We start from the raw sequence: 19,568 nt of genomic DNA, 5'->3' as shown, positions 1-19,568 counted from the left end.
ATTTTTTTTCATGAAGTTTTGTAGTGGTAGCAGTGACATTCACAATAAAGATATACCTATATAAACGAACAAAGATTTTTGGATGATCCGATGTTTCACTGCAATTAGACGTAATTCTCTGATAAGACTGTGGACATAATGCATTTTGAATGTTATTTAAAAAATGTTTAACTAATTTTTTTTGTTTTGAAACATCGTCTTGAAAAAACAACTTATTTCAAACACAAATAAAATTTTTTTTTTAAAGCTTTAGTATAAATAATTATTATATTTTTTTATTTTTTCCTAATTATCAAACACATTAATTGTATGTCAACGCGGCATCCTATTAAATAACGTTTTTATCAAATGCGATAGTTATATATTATATTATTATATATATATATCAACTGTGATATTCTTGTACAAAAAAGATAAGGTATCATACACAAAAATCCCATATTTTTGTAAGTATATTTGTGTACATGTACATTCGCATACAACATTATAGTCATATTTGTTTAACGTTTTCTCTTCCCCCTATGATCACAGCAGAATAGTAAAGTACCCAATTAAATAAATATAGTATGCTCTGTTACAATAACATGAATTACATTTCTAAAACGTTGAAAAATCTTTGTTCCTTTATATAGGTATACCTTTATTGTGAATGTCAGTGCTACCACGAAAAAAATTACTCCCAAGTTGGCTGCTTCTTTAACCCGAACCTGAGTTGGCTCCTTTTTCAAGCCACATTTGAGTTGACTGCTTTTTCAACCTGAATTTCAAGTTAGCTTCTTTTTCACCAAGTATCTGAGTTGGCTCTGTCCTTTACTGAGCCGTCGATATATCACTGTGCTACTTTGTAAATATTTAGTCGATAAAATAAAAAACACGTTCTTCTTATTCTTGGCAGAGACCGCACTCTGGCCACCTCACTTAAGAGATAGAGAACGATATTGACAAGAACAAATTTTATAAGTTTTTTAAAATAATTGTAATAGTTAGATTAGTTAAAAACGAGAATTCTCTATGATTTATCTAATCGTAAACATTTGGTCGAAACCAACTAGTTACGTCTAAACCCACATCGATAGTTATCTATAATATCTTTCCCAGAAGGTATTGGTCTGTCCAGGAGAATATTACATAGTACTTTATAGCAGGTTAAAAGTAATGATATATCCCACAGTTATCACAAATGTATCCGTCTCCTTTTTTAAAAATTGGTATTAATTGGTATTATGGCTGATTCGGTCCATTCTCAGGGATTCTGTTCCTTCCTCTTAATTTGCTTTATTAAGCCATGTATTTTCATACTTAATTGCTTTCTCTCTTCATTTATCAGTTCCACAGGTTTGCTGTCCATTCCCGGAGCTTTATTGTTTTTAAGTTTGTGGATCGCTTTTTCTACCTCCTTAGTTGTTGGCTAATTTATCTCTATTTCTGCGGTAAAAACGCCTTGAAGGTTTTCATCCTCATTATTCGTATAAACATTGAATAATTAAATTAAAATAATTTTTCTCTCTCGTTAGTGCTTCCTCATTATTCGCGATCATATAACCATTTCCATCTTTAATATAAATATTTCAATATCCTTTTTAATTTGCATTTATTCCCTAAAACATATCACACACATTGTTTTTTATGTAGTTTTCAATTATATTTATAATTCTCTTATTTTTCATTCACATTTCTTTTTCCTTAATATCCTACTTGCTGCTGTTCTACAATTTCTATAGTTTTCTAGAACTATTTCATTGTTATTGTTGAAGTGTACGGCTCTTGCCATTCCCCAAGCCTTTATTAACTTTATACATTTGTCATCAAACCACGGTGTCCCACTACTTTGCTTTTGCTTCTTCAATCGCGTTTTTTATTTCCTCACTTTTCAACTATGCCCTGCACCAGATCTAACATTACTGCGGGCTGATCAGTTATACAGTTATCGATTTCCCGTTTATACACTAATTTTTCTATCACAAACTTTTTTTAAGATTTACTGGAGCACTGTTTTCTCTCCGTTTTTAAGCGTATCCTAACCTTAGTTACTATCAGAAAATAGTCAGAGTCGCAATCAGCTCCTATATAGGTTCTGGCATTAAAAATGTTAGCTGTGTCTTCTGTCGGTTAATACATGATCGATTAAAAAATTTGTTAAGGCATAGAAAAAAACTGTTTTTCGGATTTACTTAACACCGTTTACCACTAAAAAAAAGTTTAAATATTCAGGAGCTATAAAGTTCATTAAATGCTTCCAGTTGTTTCACGATCTAGAATTCTTTTTCCTTTTTAGTAATACAAAATTACATTACTTTAAACGAATTTGATTTAAAGAGTGATTTTTAATTATGAATAACACAGGTCAACATTTGATCTACGCAGGAACGCCGGAAGCAGTCAGTTGCTCCTAGGGTTTTTGGGGTCGCTGATTACGATGAAGGGGTTGGCCGACCTTTATCAGGTCAGGTTCAAGGTCATTTGAAGGTCAAGTGGAGAAGAAGTCTTTTAAAAAATCTGAAAAAAATCATACCCATATTTTCGAGGTCAGCGAATTAAAATAAGGGGTCGGCTAACCTCTATCAGGTCAGGTTGAATGTCATTTAAAGGTCAAGTGGAGAAAAAACCTTTTAAAAAATCTGAAAAAACCACACTTATATTTATAATGTTATCAAATCAAAATAAGAGGTTGGCTAACCTAAATGAGGTCAGTTATAAGGTGATTTGGAGGTCAAGTGGTGAAGAAACCATCAAAAAAATCTACGAAAATTCGTGCATATGTTTCATAGGTCGCTAAATCCAATTTTTTTTAAGTAGTAACGTCTTCTAGTCGTTATTTTTTATCTTTTACGCAGAAAGAAAACATAAAAGACACGCTTAAGCTGATATTTCTGGTGAATCTTCGGCTGTTTTTTATCGTTATTTAAGCTATATTATTCATCGGCTCGAAACCTTTTCCGTTGAGTAAGAAATGATCGTCTAATTGCTTTTCACTTGTGTGTTTCATTCAACTCTCTGCAAATTCCAACAAAAGTCTGCTAGCGTATTTGTACCCTGAACTCCTTGATACCTTACTTCAAAATCTCTTAGATCCTGGTGTATCCTCTCACCTTACTCCTCGCTGAAGTCCCCTAAGTTTTCAGGGAAGGTTTCTTCTAGGAGGCCAGACTTTTCTCATATGGTGTTCATCTCGCGCTCGACTATTGCACTCGCAAAGAAAGCATGGATATGATGTGAATCCTCTTTGTAAGCCGATCATGATTGTTGTTATTTTCAGATCGCCACAAATATTTCATTTATGTTCATCATATTTTAATTTTTGTAATAAATAATGCAAATTATGATATTCTTTGTTCATTGAAACAGAATAAGCAATAGGTAAAGGAGCATACACATTCTCATTGTGAAGCAAGATAGCTTTCAGACTTCTTATCGAAGAATCAATAAGAAGATGCCAATCACAAGGTCTGTATTCTATGTCAAATTTCTTAACCAAACTTTTGATATCAATGCAGTAAATCAAGTTGTTTATTTTTGTAAAAAACTTTCTAAATGGTTTGTCTCTTAAACGGTAAAATGTAACGTGTGTTCCAGAAGCCAAGCACTTTTTTTCTTTGAGTCTTGATGCTAGAATTTCTGAACTTTCTTTTAAAAGACCCAAATCACGACAAAAATCACTTACATCAGCTTGGGATGATTTTAAGAGGTTAGCCGACCCCTTATTTTAATTCGCTGACCTCGAAAATATAAGTATGACTTTTTTCAGATTTTTTAAAAGGTTTTATCTCCACTTGACCTTCAAATGACCTTGAACCTGACCTGATGGAGGTTACCCAACCCTTTATTTCGATTTGCTGACCTCGGAAATATGGGTATGATTTTTTTCAGATTCTTAAAAAAGTTTCCTCTCCACTTGACTTTCAAATGACCTTAAACCTGACATGATAGAGGTTAGCCGACCCCTTATTTTAATTCGCTGACCTCGAAAATATAGGTATGATTTTTTTAGATTCTTGAAAAAGTTTCTTCTCCACTTCACCTTCAAATGACCTTGAACCTGACCTGATGGAGTTTAGCCAACCCCTTATTTTGATTCGCTGATCTCAAAAATATAGGTATGATTTTTTCAGATTTATTAAAAAGTTTTTTCTCCACTTCACCTTCAAATGACCTTGAACCTGATGTGATGAAGATTAGCCAACCCCTTCATCGTAATCAGCGACCCCAAAAACCCTAGGAGCAACTGACCGCTTCCGGCGTTCCTGCGTAGATCAAATGTTGACCTGTGTAATCAATAAGCCATTTAAGGAAAACTAAAGTCAGAACATTTATTAGTATACTGTTTGTTAGTTAAAAGTTCAGAAGTTGATATAAAATTATCTGTCAAACTTTATATCTCTGTAGTACTTCAAAAACCAGTCTTCAAAAAAATTTTATTAACTTATTTAATAAACTAGACATTATTAGACTTAGATGCAGGCTATATTTTATCGTAAAGCTGTGTATCAACGTATCTATTAAATATGTTATCTAACAACAGATCGTACGCAACCCTAAAAAGTGTTGAAAGATGCTTTGTTAATCTATGTATTAACAGGTACCCGTATTGACATTGGTTAGAATAAAATATAACTGTAAATATATTTTACTATTATTTACTCATACAAACGTTCAAGTTCTCGTTTAAATTTTGTTTTGATAATAACTTTTCTAGCTCTGTATTTTTATGAAATTCTCTTTACGATCAAAAAAGTTTTATTTGAACAACTATAAGATTATAATACAGATAAAAAAAATTAGTTTTTCCCTTTTATCATTTTAAAATGTCAATGAATTTTTAGTCAACATTAGGATAAGTACCTCATACTTTATCTGTAATTGGTTAAATAATATTTTTTTTATTAACTTAAAAATAACAATAACTCTAATAAAAACAAGTCAATAATTCACATTATGTGTTTGAGTTTGTATTAGTAGTAAGCATACCTTCATACATGTAGATTATTATCAAGTTGTGTATTTTTCTTATGCTTCTGACTAAGGTGTATTTCAGGTACAAATACGAGAATGTAGAGAGATGTAACTTCAGAGATGAGGCCAGAAAAAATGGAATTACCGTAAGGGAATCGAATGAAACAACTTTAGAATCACAGTATGAACCAATGAAAAAGGTAATTAACTATTTTCAAATTAAGTAAACTAAAGTTTTGTAAGATAATATAGATAACGGAGTTGAACATGTTTTACTTTAATTTCAATCAGTCAATAAAGTTTTTTTTCATTACTAATCAACACTATTCAATTAGATGTAATTATTTTACAGCTGAAATTGTATCTTTCATTACGTGATTGTTATTAATATTTTAAATGATAATTTGTATCTGAAATTATTGAAAAATGTCAGTTGAATTTTCGTGTAATTAAAGTTCTTTTAAGTTTTTGTATCATATTCATACAAGGTGTATAGATGGAAAAGTAGTTTTCCAACAAGTCTTGTCGTGTTTTAGAAGATTTAATTTTTTTTTTCGTAAATTCTTTCGTATACATGATTTTTTAATATTTTATTTTTTAGTTTAAAAAATGTCTAGTAGTCATTAATAAATTCACGCTTGTCTTCCTGAAATCCGAGTCAAGATTCTTACATTTAGTGGAGTAAATAAGTCGGAAAATGTGGAAAACCTAGGAAACAGCACCGATTTTAAAAATTTTTGTTTCCACCTGTTCCTTAGACCTTCAGGAACATTCATCGGCACTGACCCCGGTCCCGCGTGCAAAATCAAGGGAGGGGTGGATGTTGGAACCCCCCCAAACCATCTCAAATGTAAAAAAATTTATAAAAGCAATATTTTTTCTTAGAAATGCCTTCTAGTAGGTATTTTTGGTCGCTGATCACGAATCTGAGGTCCAAATTTACAAATAGTGCACCTTACAGCGGGATTTGTAGAATGGAGTGCCACTAGACAAACATTGTTCAAGCATTAAAGTAGTACATCATTAACTTTGTTTCAAACTTACTGTATTTAGTGATGTTTTAAAATATTTTGATAGGTGGGGAAAGAAAGCAAATTATAACAATAAATAATTGCAATGCTGCACGTATTCACACAGTGATATAAGAATGAGACAATCTTTATTAAAAAAAATTAGAAATTAATTACATATAAAATACAAAAGGGCAATTCACTCGTAATCCGAATCATTTTCAAAAACTGGCACTGTACTGTCTGTTGCTTTTTCTTTTGCGTCGCTGGTCCCCTCCTCATCTGGTACTCGATTGGAACAAATTATTTCATCATGATTTGTGTCAGATATCTCGTGGTTATCGCAGCTTTGTCCACCACAAACTTTACACGTTTGTGAGCAAAATACGCCATTCTTGCGACAACCGCAAGCTACTCCGCATCCACTGCGGCAGCCACACAAAATAGCATCCAAAATTTTTCTTGGCGCTGTCGGTTCCGTCATCCTTACGGGGTACAAGACGCTGTCAATCAACTTTCAACACCAATCTGTGGGATTTAGGGTTGAGATTGTATTTTCATGATTAGGCATTAAGAAACCGATCCACGATTTTACCTGATAGTACACCCGCTTCAGATGTTCCCTGAAACTGTTCAGGGCTGGAGGTAACATGCCAATATTGACCGTATTTTTCTTCGTTGACTTAAGATTTTAAGCATTTTTTTTCAAAAACAATATGTATCTGGCCTTGCACAGTTGTTTTTCCGCCGAAAGAGTAGTATCAGACGCATTTACTTTGCAATTGTATAACTCTAACAAGCATGCTACTCCACCTCTTAATACTTGATCGATATCATTTACATATTCTTTAAATGAACCTACTTCATGACGCAAATTAGCAGATGCTGGTCTATCTCTGTTAAGAATGTCAAAAAAAATTTTTTTGCCACGATTGAAAAAAGCAGACGTAGTGTCAGTTCCGGTGAACGCAAGGGCAAACAGAATATGTTCCTTTACATTTTTGTAATTCTTATCCAAACTCTTCGTTGAGAATAGCTTCATATCTACTGTCCCGCTACTACTTTTAGGTTTTAGGAAAAATATCTCTTGATCATCTGTCAGTGCAGTCAAAAATACTAAGACATCTATATCTTGAGATACAGCAACAACTTTTTTATCAGGGTAGCAGTTGGATACGATCGCTTCAGCAGCTATAGTTCTGTCAGCATCTCCTGTACACAAAATTAATTTGTAATTTTCTTCAAGCAGATACTCGTGCAACATTTTTATAAAATTTTTTTTTTTATTTTCGTTAGACAGAAATTTACTTTTCTCGATGGCTAGTTTGGTATTTTTATTGAATCTATATTCCATAGAGATGTATTTTTTGGTCCTTATAGTCCTCTCTGCTGCTTTTATTGTAACGTCATCGTACCCGTCAAAAACAATAGTAACATATTTGCCATAATTTATTTTTATGTGCGATAAATAAGTAGATGTTATGTTTTCGAAGGTATTACCAGTTTTCCAGGGAATCTTATGCAACAACATACCAGCATCGATCACATAATGAAAATTAAGTGTATCTAATTCCACGTAGTACTCTTCGAAAAAAGCGTATAAATCTGACTTAGTATTTTTTCTCATTCCTTTGGCATCAAACAGTGCTAAGGGATACGTAGCTAACTCAAAGGAAAATAAGTCTTCGAATTCTTCAGCAGACGTCGCAGTATTTATGTACACAATGCATGCCCGTTGGAATATTAGGTCAGTGCTGATTGGAATTACAGTGTCATCTACTGTTACAGTTTTGTTAATTTTATCTAATGATATTACAGAGTGCTTCCTTGATAATTTCAAGTCTTTAAAATTCTGTCCAACAATACTTTCGAGTCTACCGATTCCTTTTTCAAAAGCCTTGTGACAATCAACTTTTTTGTCCGCAAGTAATCCTGTTGAGATAGACACAAGGCCTGAACTGCTAATGAATTGAGAGCTAAAACTGAATTCAGAGCTAAAAGGATTGTGTGCGTATGAAAATTCTCGCAACGCAACAATCGCCTTAGCATCAGTTTTTTTGCGAGCATCTTGCGAATCCTTATGCTGACAGGACTTTTCTAATCCCACGCCCGAAAAGTTTTCTACACCTTCTATAACGTCTTTTGTACATAATGATATGGCCAACCACTTATGCACAACACTTTCTGCTGCACCACGACGGAATGGACCACCATCGACACTCTAAGCATTCATTAATGTCTGCTCTATGGTTTGATCAGAAAATATTTCACTCCAGAACATATCTTTCCGACGAATAGTCCTGTATCCTCCCGTAGTGAAAGCCTGATATTCAAGAGGGTCCATAACTTTCTCCAATGCCAGCATATCTTGAAGGTACAGCTGGGCTGATTTAGTATACGACATATGGCCAGCAGAGTGAAAAAACGGAATCATTAATCCGACAGTTCTGAGAAGCGCCTCCCAATCGCCCGATTTTTCGGCTGCAATCAAGTCTTTCAGTACTGACACCATCCTGAAATATAATACCCACAATTCAGCTGTTTTGCTGATACGCTGCAATTTTTCCAATTCATTTTCAAATGCATTTACAATATCTTTCAACACCTGACTTTTTAAAATGTCTTCACCGTTGCACTCTCTTGAATTAAAAAATATATCGGAGACCTCGTCAAATTCGAATACTTCCAAAAATGTAGTGTCTTTGCTTTTTAAATCATCGAAAATCGTTTGGGCCAACGCAAGCTGTATTAAAGTGTGTACGCGCACAGCACGTGAGTATGCATGTCCTGTCAAAATGTGTTTTACGGTTCCATCGGCATATATTTCACACATCAACTCTCTCAAACCTGAACCAGCCATAATTTTACCGATACAGCCCATATATGACATAAGCATGTGAAGACCTCCTAGACGAACTATTACATTGATATTTCCGAAATCAGCTACCCCAACAATATCTCTCGTCTTGAAATACAGGGGCTGGTCGTATGTAATAAAGCACGTTTTTATATCATATTGTTTTGCCGTTGAAACAGACTTCTTAGCTGCAGTGTACAGGGTGTCGAACTCACTTGGCGGGTTGTAAACAAAATCAACGTAATTGATTGCCGACACATCGTAATTTTTTTTGGACTTTGTTAACACTTCAAAAAAACCATTCCATCAAGGAAAATAATGGTCTCGTAAACGCTTGGCCCACTGACTGAAGACCAGGATTGTACTTTAGATGCATCGAAATCAAGAGGGATTATTGATGTCGAGCATAAAAAAAATTGTTAATATAATTAAATTCATCTTGTTCGGGTTCTGCTTCGCTGTTACAAACCCTTTTAGAAGCTGACGTATCAGTTGGTGATTCTGCTGTTCGTTTTGCATAATATTTCGCTCTACAATTTTGATGTACGTATCCATCGGTATTATCTGCTGTTAACTTATCAAGGTGCTCTTGTAATTGATCTTGTTTGACCTGCGAAGCTAATTGTAGTGTTTTCAAACCTTTTGAGCCAACTTTGTTTAGCACAGATCCCTCGAGGATAGCGGCAATGACCCCGACGCCAAAGTAGTCACATATGACGCCAGTTTCAGCAGAGTCGCTCATGGTTATACGTCTACAATAAGAAAATCAATGGTACCTTAAGATGTAAGTAATGAAGAGTCACATATTGTATAGGGCGCGTTCAATAATAATTGTTAAGAAATTGTTTATAATATTAACAGGGATCACAGAAGTAGCTGCATATCCAAACACGTGGTCAAAATATTCCAACGAATGATTCATGCATTATTTCACTCTGTATCTCTCACACTCCATGTATATTTCAGTGTTACATATATATATATATATATATATATATATATACGCATGTACATATACATGTGTGTGTGTGCGCGTGTACGTATATATCTATACATGCATGTAATTATATCAGAATCAGACAGTAAATTATTGAGAGAAAATCTTATTGTTTTACGTGACCATAATGCAATTGAACAGAATTTAACATAATATTGCAAACTTAAATATTACGAAGTATTAGAAATGTTAACGTACCTGTGCAGGTTAATTGTAGAGATTTTTTTAACAGATGACTTTTTCACTAACATGTAATGTATTCATATGATCATAACTTTAATAGAAACAATAATTATACGAAAAAAATCTTTTAAAAAAATTAATGAACAATGCTTAGCTACATCAAATTAATGGTGAGATTGGTGAGCCACGCGTTCTTGTAGAGGTATAGTGGTTACAAAGCTGTATCGAGGCAATATCTGAAGCAGTAGAGAAGAGGGGCACCATGGGGTTCATTCTTATGAAAGGTCAATATAGAAACGTAAAAATAGAGGGAATTTTTAGACGCAGTATCTGATGGATGTCACCAAGATCACACAAACATACGTATATCGTTGAGCTAATTCTTTTAAAACAATAAAATTTAAATATTTCTAACATAGTGCCGTAAGTTATTTTTTAAAAGAAGACCTCAGATTCGTGATCAGCGATCAAAAATACCTACTAGAAGGCATTTTCGCAAAAAAACATCGATTTGACATGTTTTAGCGGAAAAAATGGTTTTTTAGACCAAAAATGGCCCAAATCCCGCTGTAAAGTGCTCTATTTGTAAATTTGGACCTCAGATTCGTGATCAGTGACCAAAAATACCCACTAGAAGGCATTTTCGCAAAAAAACATCGATTTGACATGTTTTAGCGAAAAAATGGTTTTTTAGGCAAAAAATGGCCCAAATCCCGCTGTTAAGTGCTCTATTTTAAAATTTGGATCTCAGATTCGTGATCAGCGATCAAAAATACCTACTAGAAGGCATTTCTAAGAAAAAATATTGCTTTTATAAATTTTTTTACATTTGAGATGGTTTGGGGGGGTTCCAACATCCACCCCTCCCTTGATTTTGCACGCGGGACCGGGGTCAGTGCCAATGAATGTTCCTGAAGGTCTAAGGAACAGGTGGAAACAAAAATTTTTAAAATCGGTGCTGTTTCCTAGGTTTTCCACATTTTACAGTATTTTCCGGCTTATTTACTGGGCTAATTATTGTATCCGTGTCTTTTGTAACTTACCCATTTTTATCCTTGTGCCAAATTCTTTTTTATATAATGATATATAATTTATATCATTTTGGCCACGTATTTACTTGGATTCTTCTATTCGGCTTTTATTTTGCATTTTTCATAAATTTCTCTGTTATCTTTTGCAATTACATGCTTAGATAGTGAGACATGTTTTCTTAACATATTGACATACGCAGATGTGCCACCCAATGAGAATGACATACTTTTAGCCCCTATGAAGTAATACACTGTTTACATGTATCATATTTCTTTTACTACTATTATTTATTTATTCATATTACTCTTACTCTTTCCCATTCGAGCTTCGAGGACTTTCAATACGTTGCTTAGTGTAACATCTACATTTTTCTTATCAAATATTTAGACGTACAAATATTAAAAAATTAAGTTAGTTTAATTATTAAGTAATCAAATTAAAAAATTAAAAAATTAAAAATAGAGAGTAAAAAATTAATAAAAAATTAAAAACTAATAATTAATAGTTGTGACTTACGAGTTAAACTGAGTATTGAAAATTTAAATCACTAATCATAGTTGCTTAGTTTTTCTAGCTTTAAGTTGTGGTCTGTGTACACTTTACACTTAATCTGTTCTTATTCATTCGTTTAGTGTTTTTTTCTTCTCTTCCTGTCTTTGTTACCATTTCCTTTGCTTTTAAATTTCTACTCTTACGCGTGATAACAACACACCCCTAGATACATTCACGTTAATTAGAGGTAAAAATTACGTTCTTTACGTGAAAATACCTTCGATTAAATTTAAAAAGTGCAAACTTTTATGTAAATAGTCCTTAATGCTCCATCATTGATAATTAGTACGGAAAATTTAAATACCTCGAAATCAGCAGTTTTGTTTTCAAGCACTTACCCGAAATTTTCAAATTTCTAATAGGGTTTGAGTTATCACTGTGAAAAAAATGAAACAGAGTGAGATTAAAATTGATAACTATTTTAGAAAAATTAAAAGTAGCCTATCTAGAGATTAGGTAAAAATTTTCTTAAGACTATCAGTGTCAAAATGTATAATTAGTGAAAATTAATTTAAAAAAAAATCTTACAACGAGTTTGTTGTCTTATTTCACTAATCCTTCCCCTATTTCAATCATTCTGAGCCTATATTTTTTCTTTTATAGTTCTAATTAAAAATTTAAATTTTAATGTACACACACATACGCATATACGCATATTTATATACTACAAGGGTTTCCACCACTCTTACCCTGCGCGCTCTGCGCGCCAACCCCCTGCTAATAAATTGTAATCCCTTATATTATCTTGGAGTAGGGGGAGGGATTTATAAAGTTAATATAGAAAATATTAGAAATAATATAATGAAACTATCAATATTGAGAATGCTTGTCATCGTAACGGACATAAGTTGTCTAAGAGAATTTAATAAGAAGTGCCTCTATCTATATGTGACCCTTGATATGATGACAAACATATTAGTATTGCTTCGTATACCTATTTATTACGTATTGAAAATTTCTAATCTATCGACGAAATATTTTCTGAAGTAGAAGAAATAAAGATAGATAGTTAAAAGGTAATATTATAAATAAAAAAACTTGATTTAGTTTAGCTTATTGAAAAATCACAATTTATGATTATGATTCAAAACTAGAAAATTTTTTATTGGTAAATGTAAATAAATATTTTTCATTTGCTAATCAAAATTTAGTAATGAGCTTTTGAAACAGAAAATGTACATAATGTTATTTATTTTTAGCAAAATTTTAATTTTATATGATTTCTTATTATCCATATTGAAAACAATTATTATAGATTGAGTTAATTATTAGATTATTTCTTTGTAAACTATTGTTTGAACAATTTACAAATTTAACCGTGTTCTCGTGATGTTGTAAGTTCCTAGAATGTAAGGTAAAAGGCTGTTCGGTCTTTTCGTGTTAACGTAGGGCTAATGTCTAAAGCCTTACCATCAAAATTTGTACTACTTAAACTGAAACATCATTTTGATTTTTATAAAAAATGTACGAAATCTGATGCAATTAACATAGTGTTTGATCAAGTAAAAAATAAATTCAGAAGTATCTTCACATTTTAGTGAAGTGTTTTTTATAACTTTTAAATACTCAAAAGTATGTTATTTTGTAAAAATTTTAGTAGAAAGTTTTTGGCATTTAGCAAACCTCCACTGTTTGTATTGTAATTGTTTTTATGTGAATTTTCGGATAATGCATTTACTTTTTAGCAATAGTGTGCGGAAAATGGGTGCTTTCCGCACTGGTATTAGTGTGGAAAATCGATTTTCCGATATAGTGTGCGACAAAGGTGTACGGCAAAGGTTTTTCCGCACAGTGTGCGGAAAGGTGTGTGGCAAAGGTTTTTGTCGCACAGTGTGTGGAAAAAGTGTGCAGCAAAGGTTTTTGTCGCACAGTGTGCGGAAAAGGTTTTGCCACATACCGGAAAAAATTTTGCTACACACTGGACATCAAAATTCATACCTATTCTGTACCTATTTTCCTCACACATTGCGAAAAAACTTGTACGCAACTCCTGCGGGACGATTTCCCGCACTCGTGTGATAGACTCGCACTCGTGGCCGGTGACGGTAACTCGTACCTTGCGATCACACTCGTGCTACGCACTCGTGTGCTCAACTGGTACTCGTTCCCGTGAACTCCGGCCACTCGTGTGAGTCAATCACTACTCGTGCAGGAAATCGTCTTTTCCGCACTTGTTACGTAAATAACTATTATTATTATGTCTTTGTAATACATGTATCGATTCTAAAAAGTTACATGGCACATAGAATACTATAAACAAAAAAATATGCTGGTCTAAATTTTATATTTATAAAATATACACTGCTTACTGCGTATTTTGTAAGTGTAAAGTCAACTTATTCTTATATAGGTGGCCAGAAAAAATAGATTGAAAACCTACAAAATAATAGACAAATAAAAAGTTTCTAGAGAGAGCCCCAAAAAATGTGTGGAGGGCGAGGTACGGCTAATTAATGGCTATCTTATTAAATTCCACATAAACCCCCACACAGCTCACAACCCCACAACCTCCCAAAAGCCCCCCCCCCACATAGAAGGCAAAATTTGACTGTTTTCAAAGTTAATTTGACATTTCTATTATTTTTTTTAACCCCCTCCTCACAGCTTCCACAACCCCTCCACACCCCCCACATTATTTTTCTTGTATCCGCACAACCTATCCACGTAACAAGTATTAATAGTTTATGTGCAGTTTAAAAGATTATTCTTTTTATCTATTTTTCCACACGGCTACAGAGGCGAATCGATAGGAGAAAGAGAGGCAGGATGAGTTCAATGGGTAAGTCGGTCAGTCACATTTTTAATAAAAGAAATTATTTTTATACCACGGACTATTTTTTCTTGCTTTTTAATACTTTCCCTTTAATCGTCTTCAACTTTTAGGTCCATAAAATTTATCATCGAATTTTTAATTTTTTTCGAAATTCGGCTTCAAAACACGCTTGCCATCGAAAATTTGTAATCTTTGTTTGGATAGTTAATAATTATTCAGGAATTTTTAAATTAGGTATGATTAAAAGAGCCATTTCAGAGCTTTCAGAAACCAGTCGAATTATTATTGTACTACATTTAAAACAAAAGTTATACTATTTCAAAAAAGATGTGTTAAAGGGGCAGGTCGATCACCAACTAGAAGGGCAGGATTAGAACGGGGACTAGTTCCAAGAGGACATCTATATCTCTTTTCTAACCTAACTTTCCCTTTCCAAAACTTCGTTTATTTATTATACAAGTTTTGATATACTTAGTTAGAATTGAGAATGGTACGAAATTACCGAAGAAAAAGTTAAGGAAATTGCAATTGGCCATCGATGCAGTGCACAATGATAAAAGTATTTAAAGTTCTGCTGTTGATTTGATATACCCAGAACGACCCTTCAGAGGAGATTAAAGAACCAAAGTGTAAAAAGTGTAGGTAAGTCAGTAAACCGATGAATTTCAATAAATTATGCCAATATTGGTTGATTTTATTTGTAAAAATTTATATTTTTACACTTATGTACTGATTAAAGTTACAAAAGTTTTTATGATGAGCAAGAACAAGCTGTGGGTCAATATGCACTTGACATGGAAAAAAGACTTTTTTTTTCTTTTACAAGTCAAATGGTAACAAGTATTTTTTATTATTCCACAAGTAAGGTATTGAAATCCAAAAAATTATAAAAAGTGATATTAACAATTCAGGTTTGAAATGTTGGTTAAACTAAACATTTAAATATGAAATTTATCTGTATGTATTTTCAAAAAACCAATAAATTATACCAAGTGATATTAATTAATAAAGTTTGAAAAATTTGTTAAATTAAATATGTACAAGTAGTTATTATATCAAATAAAATCGACGGAGATCTTTTGATATAAATTTTTATAATTTTTACATTAGATATATATACACCTACATGCCTACACAAAATTTTTTCTTATCTCTCCGTGCTCATCGTGTCCCACGCTGCGGACCGCCTTGCCCCATAGGGGAGCAAAACGGTCTTTTTAGAGAGGTGTAGTAATTTGTTTTTTATAATATTACTTCTTTGCTCCTTTCACTTAAATTTAATTTAATTCTATTGCGCATACTTTGCACTTCAAGAATCACCCTTTATAATTTAGTATTGCGATTAAATAAAAGATATGAAAGCTTGGTGAATTTAGGGTGCCCATAGCATCCGCCTTTTCCCTACTGCACGCATATTAATTAATTATAACATCAATATTTGTTGATGTAATAATATTGTCACGTACGATATAGCTATACGTACGTGCGCCCTTTCTTTTTGGGTCTTACTACAGATGATTATAGTGGGAGAAAGCGGAGGCTTAAGCACATAGGATGCCGAAGGGAGCTCTCTGGCTGGAACCGGTAGAGATGAAGGTTGTACACACGCGACGCGCTCTTCTTTCGTTTTTGCATAGATAAAGACTTTGATACTAGTTCCTCGACTATTTACTTCGTGAGCACTCCAAGACCTTAGAATCCTTCGAAACAGTTTTGGTGTCAGAAGTGGGATGGTTATCGCGTTATAAAAATAAATTTTTTTCCGGTTTTTCTCGACGGTAAAGTATCAACTCTTGCGATTTTTGGGAAACATACATAGTGTCGTGCCACGAAGTGAACAAGGAACTGCTAGGAGAGGGATCAGCGAAACAAGGAGTGGCCAGAGTACGAAGAAAAGCAACTTCAAACCAAGGACCGAGACAAAGGATACCCGGGACTACGATAGAAATCGAGCAAACAAGGATGTTAAGGGTCTTGGTTGCCGTTGTTCTAGCCGGGAGCATACGGTAAGCACTTAAGATTTATAAATAAATAGATATTTATACTGTCTCAGGGGTTCTGTTGAAACTTTTTAGTGCGATATAAATTTTTTTTTTTTTGCTATCAGTTTTGCGTTCGGTATCCTCCTCATAGTATTGGTGGTGCGTCACTAGAGTAATTTATCGTGTGTCAAAAAGATTTTGGATTGTGAAAAAAAATTGATTAGGTTGAAAGCAAGAAAATAATAAATAAATAAATAATAAATTAGACACACGATAAAATTAAAATAAAGCGGGTTTATCATCGTGGAATAGAAACGCAAAGAATCGTACAGAAATTTACTTATAAGTGTTTAAGCGCTTCCATACAGACAGGAAATAAAGAAAAACAAAAAAAAGGACAATAAAGAATCTACGATGGAAAACTTCTATAAAGCGCAAAGTGACGTAATAAGTGATAAGAAGGACGAAATTTCCTTGTATCTGGAAAATGAGTTAGAGTCAGAAACACTGACCGTATTTTTAGAGCACAACCCCGAAACTCAAATAGAATGGAACAAAATGGGCAAGAAACAGCGTATACTAGTGTTAAAATTCTTTTAAAAAATGAAACCAGGGGTAATTAGGGAGAAAGTCTCACAAACAACGTCATGCATAATAGGGGTGGGTGCAGAATATTCAAAGACATAATAGGGGTAAGTGCAGAATATTCAAAGACCGTAAGAAACGACGCTGCGAATATGTCACCCTTTAAGAATGCAAATTATACAGCCGAAAATGGGATGAGCGAAATTTTGAGGAACGTAAACTTGCACTCGAAAGATACGCTTCAACATGCGTTCAGACGAAGAGAAAAACAAGCGGCGCAGAAAAAATCACAGCAATGTGTGCCACAGTTTTCGGAGAAAACACTAACACATAATTGTACGGAATCAGTACTTGGTCATAAAAACAATTGGGGCTTAACGTCAAGGACGTAGGAAGAGGTAAGAATGTATGGGGGGCAGCAAATGGGAATTCCAAGTTTTTCGGGCGCGAGGATGCATGATGCTGTAGCCAGCTACAAACCTACAGGCCCAATAAATGAAAAGGTGAGAGGCCAACCGATAGCACCGTCATCTGACTGGCCGTTTCGGGATAACAATATGAATAAGGAATACATTTTGCGAGACTAGCAACATTAAGCGCAGCCAAATTAAACTTACATAAACCCCATCATGAGTCAACGGCGAGTGGAAAACACGTACCCTGTTAGCATTCACTATAGTGCACTGTCCCATGTCAATAGCGCGGCTACTGGCATCCCTATATTCAATGGAGATCCAATAAACTTTCTGCTTTTTGAATAGATGGTGAGAATAGCAAATCTAGCAGTCCCGCCGCAATACAAAAAATACTCCATAGGTACACTAGGCAGTAAATTTAGGAAGATGGCGTCAGATCAATTTGGCACCCGGTTATCTCTGTTTAATACCGTACACGCATTTTTACTTGCTCTATCACGGTGATTTGAGAGTGTGGGAGGCATCGATACACAGCTAGCCCAACTTAGTCACTGACTCAGCTGAACAGCGAGTCAGTTATTCAGTACTGCAGCCGGGCGTAACAGCTGCATAATAGGATAATTATGACTCATGACGCCAACCCATAGCTGTCCCAAATTCAGAAAACTGCCCTCAAGCAATCCGCAGATAGAGAGTCAGAAAAACAGTTTATCTATGGATTGAAAGCGCCATACAGTTGGAACGTGGCCAGGGTAAAATCTATAACACTGAAGGAAGCCATGGAAGCGGCTATAGACGTAGACAACGAGTTAAGTCTACGTCAAATAGCATCCAATAATTTCAGCACATATGCCACACGGGAGAGATTTGGTAAGAGAAACCCAAGCATAGGTATGGTAATTAGCAATGCGCTGGAGGAAAAGAGTGATACGGACGAATGGGATGGCAACCGGGATGCTAAGTGGTGATCATATTGTCAGAAGCACTGTCTGCACTCTACGAGCGGGGGCGAAAATCTATGGAGATACGCGAAAAATGGAAGAATAAAAGACCCCGATAGGCCCGAAATAAAACCGCCCAAGAGACTAACAGAGATGGAGGACAAAAATGAACGATGACCTGCGTACGATGATCAAGCACCTAAAGCGCAGTAAAGTAATCCTGATCCTAGAAATTACCATAACAAACATAATAGCTACACATCCAATTATAATAGTTATAATAATAACAACAGATATTTTAATGGCAAAAATAGTCGCCCTCTGTGGAATAATAACAGGAACAATTCGAAGAGAATAGAAATTGCAATGATCAAAACAGGGGAAATAACTACGCACCCAATAATAACAATTATGATAATCATAATCAGCAACGAGAAAACAGTTATAATAATTACGTGCCCGGTAATAAGAACTATAACAATTATAATCAGCGACAGGAATATAATTATAATAATAACGGACCCTGGGACAACAGTTATGACCTCTACAATCAGCGAGGAAACCAAAATAGTCGATATAATCATGAAAAAATTACGAGAACAAATGGGTCACGCGCGGAGGATTTAATTTCCCAGGATGCTCGGTGCGCTCCCCAAGCGTCGGGCATCCCCCAGTAGATAGGAAGATAACAAAAACACTCGGCAGCACAGAAACGTCAAGCGTACAGGTAAGAGAGACACTAGCTGCGAGTGCTAGCGTTGATGTGATGGGAAGGAGAGATAATTTGCCTCAAAACAGCCCTCGAATGGAAGAAGAACGAAGCGATAACGGAAGCGAGTCTCAGCGTGTAGCAAAAATAAATATTTTTCGAGCAGGTACAACACCCCCTTCGGTATTCATGACAAGTACTCAACTGAGAGGAGGGGAAGCAAAATTTTACGCGGACACAGGAGCTGAAATTTCCATCATAAAGGAAGACAGTGTTCTTCCAAATGAAAAATAAACAAAGTTGAATATAGCGTTACAAATAATTGTACAAGCGGCGGAAACAATAGTGATTTCAAGAACACTGACAATTTAGATACTTTTTTGGATAAAAGAAAAATAGCGAGAATCGATAAAATAATGCAGCTTATTGATGTTTCAAGCTGCAATGAGGAAGAAAAATCACACGTCCACAAACTCATTATCCATTTGTATTTGGCCTAGATAGAGAACCACTGAAAGCAACTCAAATATTGAAACACCGCATCATAACTACGACGGATAAGCCCGTGACGGTGAAACGCT

The 19,568-nt window shown here is 34.4% G+C and overlaps 1 protein-coding gene across 1 annotated transcript in view; it reads left to right on the top strand.

Moving 5' to 3' along the window:
* The window catches only part of l(3)neo43 (cytochrome c oxidase assembly protein COX16 homolog l(3)neo43), a 123,052-nt gene that overhangs the window by 38,523 nt on the left and 64,961 nt on the right, over positions 1–19,568 (top strand). The window contains exon 3 of the mRNA XM_014349248.2: positions 5,033–5,150. Coding sequence (XP_014204734.2) covers positions 5,033–5,150 — 118 coding nt within the window. The remainder of the gene's footprint in view (positions 1–5,032; positions 5,151–19,568) is intronic.

This window comes from Copidosoma floridanum, unplaced genomic scaffold (genome assembly GCF_036245765.1).
Source record: "Copidosoma floridanum isolate Cflo_tuat_1 unplaced genomic scaffold, Cflo_Japanese_pri ptg000027l, whole genome shotgun sequence".
NCBI lineage: Eukaryota > Metazoa > Arthropoda > Insecta > Hymenoptera > Encyrtidae > Copidosoma > Copidosoma floridanum.
This window is presented reverse-complemented; position numbering and strand designations above follow the sequence as displayed.